This window comes from Eucyclogobius newberryi, unplaced genomic scaffold (assembly GCF_026437365.1).
Source record: "Eucyclogobius newberryi isolate DKJ021-1_F unplaced genomic scaffold, fEucNew1.0.hap1 SCAF_4, whole genome shotgun sequence".
In the NCBI taxonomy this organism is placed as follows: domain Eukaryota; kingdom Metazoa; phylum Chordata; class Actinopteri; order Gobiiformes; family Gobiidae; genus Eucyclogobius; species Eucyclogobius newberryi.
In genome coordinates, this window is record NW_027316056.1 from 7,143,025 (window position 1) to 7,161,280 (window position 18,256).

The 18,256-nt window shown below is 41.7% G+C and overlaps 1 protein-coding gene across 1 annotated transcript in view; it reads left to right on the plus strand.

Annotated features, from left to right (window-relative positions):
• The window catches only part of mad1l1 (mitotic arrest deficient 1 like 1), a 100,794-nt gene that overhangs the window by 10,973 nt on the left and 71,565 nt on the right, over window positions 1–18,256 (plus strand). Inside the window, exons 5-11 of the mRNA XM_072462614.1 lie at window positions 1,603–1,727; window positions 3,851–3,932; window positions 4,176–4,306; window positions 5,351–5,465; window positions 8,485–8,546; window positions 9,785–9,871; window positions 12,977–13,121. Coding sequence (XP_072318715.1) covers window positions 1,603–1,727; window positions 3,851–3,932; window positions 4,176–4,306; window positions 5,351–5,465; window positions 8,485–8,546; window positions 9,785–9,871; window positions 12,977–13,121 — 747 coding nt within the window. The remainder of the gene's footprint in view (window positions 1–1,602; window positions 1,728–3,850; window positions 3,933–4,175; window positions 4,307–5,350; window positions 5,466–8,484; window positions 8,547–9,784; window positions 9,872–12,976; window positions 13,122–18,256) is intronic.

Consider the following 18,256-nt stretch of genomic DNA (forward strand, 5'->3'; position numbering starts at 1 on the left):
TGGACCGCGACCGTGTTATAATAATCTGATGTGAAACAGAAAGTCTGCGATGACACAGAGGCCAAAGTGAACAGCACACGGAGCCAACGCCAAAAAATGCAGCCACCGCTAAATGATTTATAGAATGTACAAAAAATGTACAGATTAATCGAACTAAGAATTGATAGATTCCTCGATTACTAAAATAATCGATGGCTGCAGCCCTAGGTGCAACTAAACTCATTTCCTCTTTAGACACGCAAATATTTTAGTGCTCGAGTAATCTGTTGATTATTTTCGAGTAATCGGTTCAGTAAACCATTTTTAAAAGCATATCAAATAATTTTTTTGTTTCTCCTTAAAATAACACATTTTATTCTTAAAGGTGGAATGGACTATTTTTTCAGCTAATTTTTTATCATATTTCCTCGTGGCGTGGATAAATCATTTGTCCTGCCACGTATCAATCATAAAACGCACCTATCGCTCACCTGCAGCCGCGTCAGGCTCGTCCCACATTTCCGCATGTCTAAGCGCATGGATCTATCATAATATAGTTCCCTCAGTGTACGGGGCAAAATGAAGACGGAGAAAGACAGTTCGAGCTGACGCAGAAGTGGACAGAAATCTACAGGAGTCGAGCGATGCGATGCGCTCCGTCGCGCTAATAAACAAACGCACGTGTGTGTTGTATCAGTCCACACGGGGGAGTGGCATGCGCACTTCCGCCTGCGTTCTCAAATCGCCGAAAAATCGTCCATACCGCCTTTAATTTCTCATAAGTACGTCCCCAAAACGGCAACATTTCCAACATAATTTAACTGTTGAATGTTGAACTAAGTTCTCACACCCTCTGCCCCTTTTATAAGAAAACTTTCCCCGTGTTCTGCCTCAGACTCGGCTCAGTCTCGTTTTGCCTGGACTTTAAATGAATCTCATCATTGAGTGAATAAATACACAGCCCAGACGTAACAGCGCGACATTCTGCACAAACACCATGTTTAACTTAAGCCTGCACTGACCCACACAAAGCACAGTCTCAGCTCCAGATAAAGAGGAACTTAAGGTCCAGAGTTGCCCTCACTTAAAAACACAAAGTTACGCTGTGTGTAAATCCACATCTCGGTCTGTTGTCTGCGTTGAAGCCTAAACGGACACTTGGCTGTAATCCTCCTCCTCCTCGGCCCAGGTAAACGTGTAAACCACATGCTGTGTGGCGTGGTTAAAATACTATCCTATCTTCCATAATCCGCCTCCATAAACGTGTAGTAAAAGTATAAGTACGTGCTGTGCATCAGGGTCGTATACGCAGAAAACAAAAGTGAAACAACATGAGAATGAGCCGACGCCAGACGCTTTTTCAGATTGTCTTTTTGCATAATATTGACCTATAATTTACGTACTACTGCCTATGCCTACTGTTATTTTTTTGTTGCTTTTTTTCAAGTACAACCTCAATTTACATGCATCACTATGGGCCCATGGAGCTGAGGCACGCAATGTTAATGCAAGGGAAATAGTTTAAGCACGACGGCCCTATGCAGCAGCACTGTCACATGGCATTGTGGTCCTGTGAATCGATTCAATTTAATTGTGCGTTTCCCTCCCGTACCTACCGTGAAGACCATCAGCTGTCTGCAAGACGAGATCCGAGAGCTGAAGCTAAAGCTGCAGGGCATGGACTCCACCATCTCATCCCAGGGCCTGGAGAAAGAGGAACTCCAGGACAAACTTCTCCTACAGCAGAGGTACATATACAGGGCTCCAGACTGACTTTTTCTAGACTGAACCATCCCAGATAAATTCTTCTGTGCCCTTACTATTTATTATCAAACTGTTAATAGTGTATTTTTGTCCATTGGAACTACATATCTAAAATAGTAAAATTCTGTTGAATAAATGTGTAGATAATATGTATAGTTTGCCATTTATATATAATTTATTCACAATTTCAATACATCCTGGGCTCATTTACGAAACTAAATTGACGTAGTTTATTTTTTCACAAAAGTTGCCTTTCAAATGAGTGAACTGAAGCAGGATATGAAAAGTTTGAAAGCCGGAGCTCCCACATACGCATGTGAACGCATGTTACATTGCACTGTTCACTTCTATTGCACTACACAACTTTATATTTTATTTTATTATGTAAATATCATGCAGTTTTTGTATAAAGTGTTCAATGTTTGTTGTCTGTGTTGCACCGAACCACCAGGACAAGTTCCTATGTTTCCTATTTTTGTTCATCGACAAATGGCAATAAACCCTTTTCTGATTCTGATTCTGATTCTGACCGGATGACCACCAGAGGCGGTGCTTCAAGCACTGAATGACCACTATTTGCGCATGAGTGGTGTTGTTACGTTTGTAACTATCATTCTATTTGTTTGAAGTCGGGGGGATAACAGGAGGCCAAGCCTCCTCCACATAAAAGCAAAAGCCTGAAGGGGAGTATCAGCTACACCCTGTGTAAGTGTATCAACACCAGTAGCTTCTAGTGAAGATGGCTCAACAAGAAATGGGAAAGAGAATTCCCTGTACGACCCATGCGCGCCCCAGCGTCGTATGCCCTGCTCATTAATTCATCTATAGCACGACACTGATGTGGCCTTAGGTCACAAAGCCTCGTCCTAGTCACAATAAGAGAAGCCACAGCCGGTTCCACCGCTGGCATTTGACCCAAACCAAATTTGGGCGTGTCCTGCATAGCCGCAAGAAGCCGTCCATCAGACGTTGGCTTGGACAATGCCTTTGTATCAGCCCAGCAGTAATGAAGTCCTTCATGAGGACCCATAAAAGAGGCAGCAGAAGTCTGTTGCTGAAAAAATGCCCTTGGAGCCATTGGCTGTGCAGCAAGCGTATCCTGCTCACCTCCCTGAGAGCAGACGGAGGGATGGGAGCTCAGCTCTGATTCTTCTGAACAAACAGCAAAATTGTCAACACAGTGTGGTTCAGCGTCCTGAAAATTTGTGTCCGATGCTGCCACAGAAAGAGCATCGTCTTCACAAATAGAAACCACATCCTGCAGAGAAGCTTCCGGATCATGACCCCCACACCAAAGGAACTCCAGGAGTGTTTTCATGTGCGTAAGCTCCGTGGTAAGATTATCCACTTTCAGTACAGTCCAGCAGAGTGTTACAATCTGTTACACTTACGAGAAACGGAGGAAATACTATCATTTTTAAAAGGGCGCTTTCGGCCATCATCGAGTCCATCCTCACCTCCTCCATCACCGTGTGGAACGCTGGAGCCACAGCCAGGGACAAACAGAGACTACAGCGCATTGTGCGCTCTGCTGAGAAGGTGATCGGCTGCCCTCCCCTCAGGCAGGAGGCCACTCCCCTCAGGCAGGAGGCCACTCCCCTCAGGCAGGAGGCCACCCCCCTCAGGCAGGAGGCCACCCCCCTCAGGCAGGAGGCCACTCCCCTCAAGCAGGAGGCCACTCCTACAGGAGGCTACGGTCCATCCAGAACCTCCCTCCACAAGAACAGTTTCTTTCTGCCGTTGGACTCATGAACACCTCTTAAACACCGTCACTTTAACTATTATTATATCAATCAATGTAATGCAATTTAACTGTACATTTTGTGTATTTTATGTGATCCTATAGCAGATTTAAATAGTTTTTCTTTTTGACTCTCTGACCTGTGTCGGTGTAATCCCTCATTTGTCCAGTGTAAAACCTCTGTAAAACGTCTTTACCTGTAGCTCCTGATCTGTCCAGTTTTTGCAAAAATGCTGTATATCGATTGTAAATTAATTTATATAAATTAGAAATGTTTATCAGGGCGGATTCAGTCCGTGGGCAGCAGCTCTCACACGCTTAGTTTGAACTGTGATTCTAATTCTGAACTCCCACTGTCCCCTTCAGAAAGTACCAGGAGCTCGCTCAGCTCTGTCAGAGTCTCCAGGCGGCTCAGTCGACCTGCTCGGAGCACGTTTTCAAGATCAAGGTGAGTCACACTGCTGTCAACCACAACATAGATCTACAATATCAAACTGGGTTGACAAAAGAGCTGTAAAAAAGTGCCAAATTACTGTAATGTTTCACTGCTGCACCTATTAAAGTAAATAAAAATAACTTATAATATCTGATCAGTCACAATAAATAGGTAGAACTATTTATCGTGAATACTTATTGTAAAAACATGATGATGCGTTTCTTCCGTTGAGTGTGTGGTTGGTCTGTTCCTCAGGAGCTGGAGCGGCGCCTCGTCCTCCAGGAGCAGGACATGTCCATAGTGAAAACAGTCAAGTCTGAAGCGGCCAAAGTCCCCGAGCTGGAGAAGGAGCTGAAGAGGCTGAGGGAGGAGAATGCCTTCCTCCGGTCAGAAAACTGACACCATTTCAACCCAATAAAGCGGACTACATGTGTGAAACGAAGGCTGTGAAGCTTTGAGTGCCCGGCAGTTCAATTTAGAGTTTGGGGTCAATTCGATCCAAAAAGATTTTTGATTCAAAAACAAATTTCAGTAACATTTTCAAGCAATTTTTGATTCTGTATTTATGTGCTTTAAGACACCATTTAGGTGAGTGGACAATGTAAACAAAGAACATTATTAAGTTCACCGCTTTAACAAATCTTTAATGTAAAAATGTAGTGTATAACTGAATTGAGTTCTACACCGTCTCAATCTGGACAGGCTCACCAAAAGCAATCAGGAAAAGGTGTAACGTCATGACAAATACGGTATTTGAAACTGAAGCGTCACAACAGGAACAAACCGAAAAATCAAACTGTTGTTAAATCCAGACAGAGCAAAGCACAGACTTCTTCCCCGTCTGCAAATACACAAAGCGCTTCTATGTGCATGTTTTCAAAAGTCTGTCAATCTGCCGTCTGTCGGCGTCGCCATGTTTGTTTAGGTTCGTCCTTTTGACTTCCACCTAAACTACAGAAACTCCCCCTTGTATCTACCGAGCTAGCCTATTCAGAATCTTAATGGGCTGTTAAAACCTCTTTGTCTTAGTGAGACAAATAGGCTAGCTCGGTAGATACAAGGGGGGAGTTTCTGTTGAAACCAACAACTCTTTCTACTTCAGGAAGGCTCCTCCCAATGGGCGGGTCTTACCACAGAACAGTATTAATATCGGAGTTCTCGACCTAAATTCTGTTATTGACAATGACTCTTGGATGAGAGTCGAAACGTCTACTTTTTCAAACTGAGTCCAGATGACTACAACTGAAGCTTTTTCTACTATGGAACACGCCTGGACGAATGAGGGATTACACCGACATTTTAAGTTAAATTATAATTTTTGGTAAAATATAATACATTTAATTGTTAATTATTAAATAAAAATAGAGCTTCCTTATCATTGGTATTTATCTCAAATACCAGTCTGATCTTGTCCGTCTGTGTCTGTGCAGAGAGAGTCGGGAGAACTGCAGCCTGCTGAAGGAGGAGGCCCAGGGGCTGAGGAGGAAGCTGGAGCGGGCCGACAAGACCAAAGAGGAACTGCTCACTCTGGAGCTGGACAAAGAGGTGGGCTCTACACTTCTATACTCTACACTCTTTACTCTACACTTATATACTCTATACTTCTACACTCTACACTTCTATACACTTATATACTCTACACTTCTATACTCTACACTTCTATACTCTACACTTCTATACTCTACTTATATACTCTACACTCTTTACTCTACACTCTTTACTCTACACTTCTATACTCTACACTTCTATACTCTACTTATATACTCTACACTCTTTACTCTACACTTATATACTCTACACTTCTATACTCTACACTTCTATACTCTACTTATATACTCTACACTCTTTACTCTACACTCTTTACTCTACACTTCTATACTCTACACTTCTATACTCTACACTTCTATACTCTACTTATATACTCTACACTCTTTACTCTACACTTCTATACTCTACACTTCTATACTCTACACTTCTATACACTTATATACTCTACACTTATATACTCTACACTCTTTACTCTACACTCTTTACTCTACACTTCTATACTCTACACTTCTATACTCTACACTTCTATACTCTACACTTCTATACTCTACACTTCTATACTCTACTTATATACTCTACACTCTTTACTCTACACTCTTTACTCTACACTTCTATACTCTACACTTCTATACTCTACACTTCTATACTCTACACTTCTATACTCTACTTATATACTCTACACTCTTTACTCTACACTCTTTACTCTACACTTCTATACTCTACTTATATACTCTACACTCTTTACTCTACACTCTTTACTCTACACTTCTATACTCTACACTTCTATACTCTACACTTATATACACTTATATACTCTACACTTCTATACTCTACACTTCTATACTCTACACTTCTATACTCTACACTTATATACACTTCTATACTCTACACTTCTATACTCTACACTTCTATACTCTACACTTCTATACTCTACACTTCTATACTCTACACTTATATACACTTATATACTCTACACTTCTATACTCTACACTTCTATACTCTACACTTCTATACTCTACACTTCTATACTCTACACTTCTATACTCTACACTTCTATACTCTACTTATATACTCTACACTCTTTACTCTACACTCTTTACTCTACACTTCTATACTCTACACTTCTATACTCTACACTTCTATACTCTACACTTCTATACTCTACACTTATATACTGTACACGTCTATACTGTACACTTCTATACTGTACACTTCTATACTCTCCACTTATATACTGTACACTTCTATACTCTACACTTCTATACTCTACTTATATACTCTACACTCTTTACTCTACACTCTTTACTCTACACTTCTATACTCTACACTTCTATACTCTACTTATATACTCTACACTCTTTACTCTACACTCTTTACTCTACACTTCTATACTCTACACTTATATACACTTATATACTCTACACTTCTATACTCTACACTTCTATACTCTACACTTCTATACTCTACACTTATATACACTTCTATACTCTACACTTCTATACTCTACACTTCTATACTCTACACTTCTATACTCTACACTTCTATACTCTACACTTATATACACTTATATACTCTACACTTCTATACTCTACACTTCTATACTCTACACTTCTATACTCTACACTTCTATACTCTACACTTCTATACTCTACACTTCTATACTCTACTTATATACTCTACACTCTTTACTCTACACTCTTTACTCTACACTTCTATACTCTACACTTCTATACTCTACACTTCTATACTCTACACTTCTATACTCTACACTTCTATACTCTACACTTCTATACTCTACTTATATACTCTACACTCTTTACTCTACACTTCTATACTCTACACTTCTATACTCTACACTTCTATACTCTACACTTCTATACTCTACACTTATATACTGTACACGTCTATACTGTACACTTCTATACTGTACACTTCTATACTCTACACTTATATACTGTACACGTCTATACTGTACACTTCTATACTCTCCACTTATATACTCTACACTTCTATACTCTCCACTTATATACTGTACACGTCTATACTGTACACGTCTATACTGTACACGTATATACTGTACAAACAATTGTTTTGGTGTTTTTGTGAGAGAGCCACACAAAGGGCCAAAATTGGAATACGTGAGAAAGTGAGGAACATCTTTGGACTTCAAACGAATGACTTCTGTTTTACTGCACGGGACGTTTAGAAGGGCTTGTGAGAGCTAGAGACCCTTCTGCTCTCTGAAGGGGTTTTTAAACCTGATTTGCCTCCACGTGTTCGGGGAGGCGTGGCCCGAGCAGTGATTATTTGTGGTGGCACTCCTCATGTCTGTGGGGGCCAAAGTGCTTCTTCTGTTTCCACTAGTTGTCAGGTTGCAGTTCGCAAATCTCAAATTTTGAGGTTCCAACAGCTCCAGCACAGCCAGTCAGAGCAGCCGGGCAGTGCTAGGGTACGTTGCCTAGTAGCGACTCTCAAACTTAAGAAAAGTCTTCATCAGTAGAGATGTCGAGATTATTGGGTTAATCGATCATCATGATCATTCCAGTTATAATATAATGTAAGAAGAAATGTGCAAAAATAATTATTGTGACTGTTTTAGAATCAAAATAAGTATTTTTTGTTCTATGTATAGCTCAAAATAGACTTAAATGTAAATAACCTTTTTAAATAAGGCTTTTTTGGGTCACATTTTACTTTATTTTGTCTTTCAGAAAGTAAAGCCGGTCACAAACTTGGACAGTAAGATGTCAGACCACGAGAATGAAAGAAAATGAAAAGATTTCACTGTTGTTTGGTCACAGTCTCATTAAAGGGGAATAATCGTTAAATCAAGCTGTTTTTTCTCACAATAATTGTAACCCTAACCCTTTGTCTTCTGGTCATTTCAGACTTTCAGTTTGCAGATTTGGGTCATAAATAGTTTTACTGTATTTGTCAGCACAATTGAACTATTATTTGTGCTTTACTTTATATTTCACTTCTGTTGTTGACTGTGGAATGTGCTTTGGTTTCACAGAAGTTGGTGGCAAAGCTAAAGGCCTGGGAAAACCTGGGACAATCCACTGGACTCAGCATCAAGTGAGACGCTCCATATTTCGTCTTTACCTCTGTGTCACCCAGACACAGGGAGAACCATGCTAACTCCACTAAGGCCTGTGACCTTCTTGCTGTGAGGTGGGAGTGTTCTGCTGAGTACTGACAAAACAAGAGACCGTGAGGCTCTGTGAGGAGAGGAAAGGCGGTGATTTGAGTGACTGCTTCCTCTCTTCCCTCTCGTCCAGTTTGACTGTGCTCCTTCTGTCTGACAGAAAGCAGATTTCGGTCTGTCGCTGCAGAAGAGCAAAGCATGTGTTTTCAGAGGTGTTTCCCAATTCAACGAGTCCCAATCGTCTACTGAGACAATTCAAGTCACAAGAATGCTTAATGAGACTCTATAAAATATACTGATGCCAAACCAATACATCTGAAATGAATAGTTGTCTTATGTAGAGTCATAACTGTTCCGCCTCGCAGACAGCAGGGGGAGCTGTGGTCTGCAGAGGGAATCCTGACTCTTTATCCACCTCCAGTGCACTGTAACACAAAACCATATCTTTGCTAAACCAGTCATTTCATTTGCATATTTATGAATCTAATATGTCTAATCGAATCAGAAATTCTTCGAGTGAATCTCATTCCTTTTAGGGCCAAAGGATTTTATTCTTATTGAGAAATTTGGTTCAGAAGAAAGTTGAAACAATCCTCAAAAGCCGTCTGCTGTTTGTGGCGAGCCAGAGGAGCGCCATCATTGAATTTCAGCATCCGCGGCTCTTCAAATGTTGTTTATTGCTGCCATTAGCGTTTAGAAATGAGGGATGGGCACATTGATTCTTCCCTCCTTTTAGATGAAGATGGCCACAACGCACTGGCCTAGTTCTTTTACATATTACAGAGAAGTATCTGTGGTTGAATTTGATTGATTTCAGCCATTACAAGTAAATAAAAACTGAATTGCGATCTAATCCCTGTCGAGCTGAAATGATCAAATTGTTGTTCTATTTAGTGAGTGACCAGACCAAATCAAATCATTATCTTGCTTTTACCAGTCGGATAATATTTCTGTTGTGTGTAATGTTTTAGCACGTGTTAAGTGCTTTGTATTCGGTTCTCCGCTGCATGCTGCATTTTCCGATCCCCCCCTCTGTTCTCTGATAAAAGCAGGATAAAACCCGCTCTTCCTTCATGTGGCGTCAGTCCTTTGATGCTCGCTGTTCTATTGATGAAGCCGTGTGTGTCCAGCGTGTGCTAAAATGTGTGCTCTGCTGTGCCCCCTGCAGGAGCCCCGAGGATCTGTTCAGGGAGGTGATTCAGATCCAGCAGAGGGAGATCACGCTCAAGGAACAGAACTACGCTCTCAACAGCCGGTAAATGCTCTGCTTTTTATTTTTCTTCAAAATCTCTACCAGATACATATTCAAACTAAAACTGTTGTCCAAAATGGTATAGTATGGGCCACAATTTGAACCTTCTTGAATCAGCTGACCAGCAGAAGAAATAATGAAATAATAACAATTATTAACAAGAAATAAACTAAAATTCAGGAATAAAATACACAATATTTGTCTTTATCAATATTTGTCTAGCATGTCAGAGGAAAGCTAGCATGGGTTTGTCTCACCAAATTCTCTCTGCAGCCAGTAAATGAGAGGTGCCAAAGTAAAAGGCTTATAACAAATAATGCAGAATATGTTTCCTTTTAATGAAATTCTTCCTTGTAGAGCTATTAAAAGGTCAAAATATCAATGTATGGTCCTGACTCCCATCTTTCTGATAGGTGTGATTGGCAGATGGATGAGTCAATCACAGAAACACACGGTCTATTCATCAGGGCTCCAAGATATATCGCCATCGCAATTTGGACGGTCACAATAATGAAATTGCAGAGACTGCAATCATCTAAATCCATTGCAAACACTAAAGTTCCTCTTCTGCTTAAAAGCTGCTAAACCTTTAGTTTATATTTAAACATACAATAGAAGTCTAGAGTATGAGATTATTGTATGAGCCGACTTTAAATGTTCATATTTCAGTCTTCTCTCGAAGGTCAAAGCTCCTAAAAAATGTGAAAAACAAATTGCTGTTAGATTTTTCCCAAAATTGTTCAGTCCTTTGTTGCACTTTAATCCAAGGAGGAATACTTACTCACTGAGCCAGACACTTCAAATCGATGCACTTTTATACTCCTTCTGTCCAGGTTATCTTCATTACTGCTGCAAAATGTGTCCATCTCCTTCTGTACCTTCTGTGAGTCTGTAACCCGCTCAAAGTTGGTTTGCCCGCAGGCGTTTTTCTAGTAGCTGAGCGCCTTGTGCCTGCTCACCGCTCGGGCTCATTATGAGAAATTAGAACACGAGAGAGGAGAGAGGGAAGAGAGTGAGAGAGTGAAGAGTTTCATGGCTCCCCAGAGGAATTCTCACCCCATTGATCGGCCCGAGCGTGGACCCAGACACAAATGGTTTCTTTATAGGTGAGTGAGGGGCCTTCATTCCCATAACGGACTGTTAAATCAAACATTAATTTCCCCAAAGCCTCGCAGAGCAGAGCAGAACAGGTTCCACACTGGCATCTTCATGTGATGGGCACAGTACGCTCACAGCTATGGAGAGTCAACATGAGGCCTTACCTAAGTAAGTAAGTAAGTACATTTTATTTATATAGCACCTTTCACTGACAGAAGTCACAAAGTGCTTCACAAAACACAGAATAAAACAATAAAAACACAAAAAACTTACAGTGAATAATACATATACAACAATATACAGTAAAATCAGTCCGTAAAACAAGTGCATTTAAAAGGCTTGACTAAATAAAAAGGTTTTAAGCTGACCCTTAAAAGCAGTAACTGAGTCCAGTGACCGTAGGGAGAACAGAAGATCGTTCCAGAGTCTGGGGGCCTGTAACTTTTCTGCTGGAAGGTCTAGAATTCCTCTTCTTCCATAGCAAAAGAAAACTGGACAAACTTTTTAAAGGACATTTGTACAAAATGTAGTTCCAGCATTGTTCCTTTTTAGCTTAATTACCTCTTTTGTGATGAATCCTTTTTTAATAAATCCTCTCCCTCTGAGCCTCAAAAAAACTAATTTTTCAGGACATCATATGTAGAGCTTCTATACTGTTTTTAAGTCCATAAATCATCACTAGACTCGTTCTGAGCCTCAAATTAGGTTCATTACAACTGCATACTTTGAGAATCTCTCTACTTCTACATTCACATAACTGTGAACGGCACGGCACATAAGTGAAACCAAACAGCCACGCCATAAGAGAATGTACCTGTGCCAGATGTTCAGCACCACAGTCTGCTGTGCATCTCCATCTCAAAGCTGAACATCACCTTAGAGCAGGCATGTCCAAACTAGGGCCCGGGGGCCAAATGCGGCCCTCAGACCAATTTTTGTTGGCTCTCCGGCTTCCTGCTATGTTGGCCCAAACAACAAAAAGTAGTACTTTTTACTGTGAAATTGGAACAAGTTGTTTGTGGCCCTCTGCCCTGTTTAAGTTTCAAAATGCGGCCCTTGGTGAAAAAAGTTTGGACACCCCTGCCTTAGAGGACAGTGAAGTTCAGCTCCTGGAAAAGGAGATGTTTGAGAAAAGATTCAAAGAGGTGATACTTGTCTCTGAACAGAAATGAGGGTCTAACGCCGGGTGAACACTAGGGGTGTCAAGCGTTACAAAGTGATTGAAGTCAGCGCGTCGTGTCCTCGGAGAACTGCAGCCTGCATTGTCTGGTGCAGGTCTGCAAAGAATACACAAGAAGTCTTATTTTTCACAGACCCCGCAGCGGTTTGAAGCAGTTTTCAGGTGGTTGTGAATCCGCACGTCAATTGTCAAATACGGACCGCAGTCCATGCCTTGTACACGTTCAACTCCAGTCCATATTCCATAAAACAAAGAAAATAGAATATGCTGATAAGAGATGACTCATTAGGGGCGTGAACGATTATGCTAGTTCAAGAGAATTAAAGCAGATTTAAGTCACTTTTGGGATGGAGCCCCCTCTGCAGTCCCCTGGTGGAAAAATGCGGCCAAAGAACAGACGCAAAAGATTTTTTAAAGTTTTTCAATTATTTTTCATTATGGAAGAAATCACATACATAATCATTTCACATTGCGAAATGATAAAAACAAAGAGCCAGGGTTTCCCAGGAGAGTTGTCTTACAGATCGATGTCAGCAAATGTTGCAAGGCTGGTTTTGCGCCCAGAGACAGCAGGGGGTGACGACGGGCACTTCAAACACCCCGAAAATACATACTGGTATTTAACCTTCACAGGGACTTGTAGTTAGCTCCTCCCTTCACGGAGATATAAGGCGTAGCTGTCGCTTTAATTCTCTGTTGGAGAACTGGGGAGTCTCTGAAGAATCTACTTTTATCCAGGGGACAGAATTACATTTTCCTTTTGCGTTCCCCAGAATGGCTTCAAACTTCTCAATATCCATGTTGACAAGTGTTTTGTTTGGCGTGCCTAGGCTGAGGGGCATGGAGCGGAGCCAGGCGGAGCTGCAGTCTGAAGCCTGCAAGCAGAGGGCCTGCACTGTGGAGGAGCAGAGGAGGAGGGAGGCCCAGGACTCACTATTGCGCCGGCTGCAGAGGAGGTTGCTGCTCCTCACTAAGGTATACCAGGGGTCAAGTCATACCAGGGGTCAAGTCATACCAGGGGTCAAGTCATACCAGGGGTCAAGTCATACCTGGGGTCAAGTCATACCAGGGGTCAAGTCATACCTGGGGTCAAGTCGTACAAGGGGTCAAGTCGTACAAGGGGTCAAGTCATACCTGGGGTCAAGTCATACCTGGGGTCAGGTCGTACAAGGGGTCAAGTCGTACAAGGGGTCAAGTCATACAAGGGTCAAGTCATACCTGGGGTCAAGTCATACCAGGGGTCAAGTCATACCAGGGGTCAAGTCATACCTGGGGTCAAGTCATACAAGGGGTCAAGTCATACCTGGGGTCAAGTCATACCAGGGGTCAAGTCATACAAGGGGTCAAGTCATACCTGGGGTCAAGTCATACCTGGGGTCAAGTCATACCTGGGGTCAAGTCATACCTGGGGTCAAGTCGTACAAGGGGTCAAGTCATACCTGGGGTCAAGTCATACCTGGGGTCAAGTCATACCAGGGGTCAAGTCATACCTGGGGTCAAGTCATACAAGGGGTCAAGTCATACCTGGGGTCAAGTCATACCAGGGGTCAAGTCATACCTGGGGTCAAGTCGTACAAGGGGTCAAGTCATACCTGGGGTCAAGTCATACCTGGGGTCAGGTCGTACAAGGGGTCAAGTCGTACAAGGGGTCAAGTCATACAAGGGTCAAGTCATACCTGGGGTCAAGTCATACCAGGGGTCAAGTCATACCAGGGGTCAAGTCATACCTGGGGTCAAGTCATACAAGGGGTCAAGTCATACCTGGGGTCAAGTCATACCTGGGGTCAAGTCATACCAGGGGTCAAGTCATACAAGGGGTCAAGTCATACCTGGGGTCAAGTCATACAAGGGGTCAAGTCATACCTGGGGTCAAGTCATACCTGGGGTCAAGTCATACCTGGGGTCAAGTCATACCAGGGGTCAAGTCATACCAGGGGTCAAGTCATACCTGGGGTCAAGTCATACCTGGGGTCAAGTCATACAAGGGGTCAAGTCATACCTGGGGTCAAGTCATACCAGGGGTCAAGTCATACCTGGGGTCAAGTCGTACAAGGGGTCAAGTCATACCTGGGGTCAAGTCATACCTGGGGTCAAGTCATACCTGGGGTCAGGTCGTACAAGGGGTCAAGTCGTACAAGGGGTCAAGTCATACAAGGGTCAAGTCATACCTGGGGTCAAGTCATACCAGGGGTCAAGTCATACCAGGGGTCAAGTCATACCTGGGGTCAAGTCATACAAGGGGTCAAGTCATACCTGGGGTCAAGTCGTACCTGGGGTGAAGTCGTACAAGGGGTCAAGTCATACCTGGGGTCAAGTCATACCTGGGGTCAAGTTGTACAAGAGAACTGAGCGTTGTTTAATTTTCTCTGCTCAGAACGTTTCTTTGCCTTGCCTGCTGGTGCTGGGGACCAACCTTCCTGTCCCAAACCACATTTTACACAAATACATCAAATGATTTCACAAAACGACTCTTAAGTCACTGGGTCCAGAGGCAGAGCAACTGACGACATCCAAACATAACTCATGTTTTATGAATAAATCAAATCTAAATCTTACCTGAATTCTTTTTTTTTTATCAATCAGCAAGTCACAAAAATACATTTTAATAATTCCAAGTTTGTGTGTCTGTGAGACATTGCTTCTTTGCACTCATCACCGTCACATTTGAACCTCTTTATATAATGATGTGATGTGGGTCTAGGTGATGTTAGCTGCATTATGCACTGGAAATATAATATTTTGGGTCTTGACGCGAGTGCTGTGCGTCGATAAACGGGAAACGGCTGATGCTAACATGCTCTAGCTTTGTTTCGCTAAGCGTGTGTGGGTTTAACAAATAAGTTAGCGATTTATCACAGGTCAGCGTTTGGTGAGAAACTATTATTTTCTGTTCATTTCTGCTTTTTGTCATCCGTGTTCTCTCGTATCCAATCATCTCACTCTGGTGTGTAGCTCTGCCTTCGCTAAAGCGTTGCGGAAGACAAAACGAGCCAGAACACTTTGGATCACTTAAAATGGGCCGGTCTGATTCACTTTACACAGTGGAGACACTTTATAATGGTCAAAAGCGCCTTCTAAAATCATTTGACTTTGAAAAACTTCTCTTACTTGAACACATGCAGTTTGTTGCCCACTATTTGACAGAATACATTTGCCGTCTACACACAGTTGAATCCTCTCCTCCACTAATGAGTGGACCACCTCGTTCGCTCCCTCGCTCCAACCGCCTGGGTCCTGCTCCTCCTTCCCCAGCCTGCTTTGCTTTCCCCTCTGCTCCTCACCAGAGCCTAGTGCTATTGATTTGTCGGCCTGTGTAATTCTCTGGGTCAACATGCTCCTGCGCTGAACACACAAATCAGGCGGGGCCCGCTCCGAGGCGCGGTGCACAGGCATGGGGCAGAGGCATGGTGCACAGCCACTGGAGTCATGCAATTTATCACCAGGAGCATAATGAGTGGACTAGCACAGCACAGGGTTGGCAGTAGTGCTTTAGCAAAAGATGATTCCAATCCATCATTGTGACAGCCAATGTTTGAAAAAAAAATGACTGACTGGAGCTTTTCAAATGCAAAAAACTGATCACAGTTTGATAAGGAAACAATATTTATCAGTTACAGATGCATTTCCCCTCTTTAAAGGACACATATTATGCAAAATTAACTTTTTTGACATTGTTCCCACATCTAATACTTACCCGGAGTTACATTTAGCTCGATTCACGCTTGTTTGAATAATCCTGTTCTCTCCCTTTGAGCCTCAGAAAACACTGTGAAGTCATTGGTCGAGCTTCTGAGCAGTTTTTAAATTCTTCAATCATTCTGGGCCTCATTCTGAGCATTTCTGCCTTAAATCACTGCATGGTCACATTATTCTGAAGCTAGTTTTGTTTATTTCCCCTTTGTAATTCCTTCTGCAGCCAGTAGATGGAGCTCTTACTCAGTTTCTGACAAAGTAATGTGGGCTTTTAATAAACACATTTTTAAAGTTGTTACATCTGAGAGACTAAAAAATCCACAGAAATCTGGGACAGTGATGAAGTCTCTTTCTGTGAATAAAATCTGTCAGGTTCTTCCTACATGACGTAAAGATTCTGTCCCAGTATCAGAAAGAACTGTGGTCTTGAATCGCTTTAATGAGCATTTTTTAACATCTGGCTCTTTTATTTGATTCTGCAGGAACTTATTCCATAAATCCCTGCACAGAATTGCCAATGTCTTCTGGAGAGCTTTTTAATGTGGCACCTTTTACTGTCCATGAGGTGCACATGGCTCTAAAAACATTAGATCACAGAGAACCCCCTGGACCAGATTTGATTCAGCCGTTTTCTCTGAAGTTGGCAGCGGATTTTATAGCAGAGCCGCTTTCGATTCATTTTAATCTTTCAATCAAACCCAAAGATGTTCCACTAGTTTGGAAATCCGCTTTGGTTCTACCTTTGTTAAGAGGAGGTGATCCAGCATTTCTGACTAATTATAGGCCAATAATATCAAATGTATGAGTGTTTGAATGAACATTCTGGAATCTCTTTTTTGTGATCAGTTGAAAGAGTTCCTGTACTCTAATGACCTCCTCTCCAAATGTCTATCAGGCGCTAGAAAACAAACTAACAGTGCTATCACTGGTACTATGAAGGTAGTAAATTATATTATGGTGGCACTTGATAAGCAAAAGTACTGTGTTTCACTTTTTATAGATCTGTCAAAAGCTTTTGAAACAGATTACTTTGCTCAGGATTGTCAGAGCGTGCAGTCACATGGTTCTCAAGTTACCTGAATAACATGCCTCAATATATAAATGAGGATCTCATTTTGTTGTCCAGGAGGGGTGCCACAGGGCTCAGTTTTGGGGCCCCTCCTATTCATCTTGTACATCAATGACTCTTATGCTAACATGCATTTTTATACTGACAGTTATTTACTGCTATGGATCATCTCAGGCCATTGAAACTGCAGAAAGCTTTTGTAGCTTTGCAGCGTTCACCTCGTCTGTTAAAACTAGTCCTCAATGCAGATCAAACTAAGCTAATATTTTTGTCAAACTTTAAGAATGTGCCTCAGTCTGTTCCACTCGTGTCCACTCTTGAGAGGAACGTCATAGAAGTGCTTCATGAATATATACAGGGCACTTTGGGGCCTTGATTGATGACTCCCTCACTTTAAACCACACAAAAAACTTGAAATTAAACCTTGTTACAGCAACTTTTTTTCATCCAGGGCTCAGAATAAGCGGTATCGCAAACATTTGTGTTCAATTGTATAACCAAAGCACCTAAAAAAGCACTGATCACTTGTCAATCGATTGTCAACAACGGCATGACACAATGTAGGATGCTGTGTTGAGGTTCCGCTGCTGTTACAGGTCGCGAGTCTGAAAACGGGAGAGCGGGAGGAGCCACCGTCCGTTGTTAGCGGCATATTCACAGATTTCTGAGATCAATAGCTCCTAAACGCACAAGTCTTTACAGATCATACACAGCCAAAATACTCATATTTACACCGCCAAGTGACTACAACCTCGTTTTTAAAAATCAGATGCGTGTATTGGGCGCAGCAAATTACACGGCTCTGAATGTGCGGAGCCGAGCGAGTACTTGGGGACCGTCATCAAATGTGCAGCCTGAGCCGAGACGAGTAATTAGGGACCGTCATCAAATAGCAAAACCAAAAATGGAAACGTTTTATATCTGGAATGGAACGTCAAATAGAGCGATACAATTTGAATAACACAATAAATACACCATGTTGACACCACAGCAACCTTTGTTTTTCCATCAGAAGCTTAATACATATTTTTGTGAGTGTAATGACAATAAATGAGACTCCTGCAAATAGTCATCTGATGATGATGATATGGAAGAAAGTTGTAAATAAGCTCATCTGACTTTGTGTTGATTAATTTGTTCAACAACTAATGTTATTTGCAAATTTTCAGTTTTATTTTGAAAAAAATAAGTGTTTGAAAGTTAATTTAAGAGTTTTTTTTTCCAAATAGAATATTTACAAATACATTTGAAATAAATAATCTTGTTACATCAATGGAAAATATTGATTGTTAGTCATTTTCTTGTTTTTCTATGCAATTATCAAATTGCTATACAATTTAGAAAAATA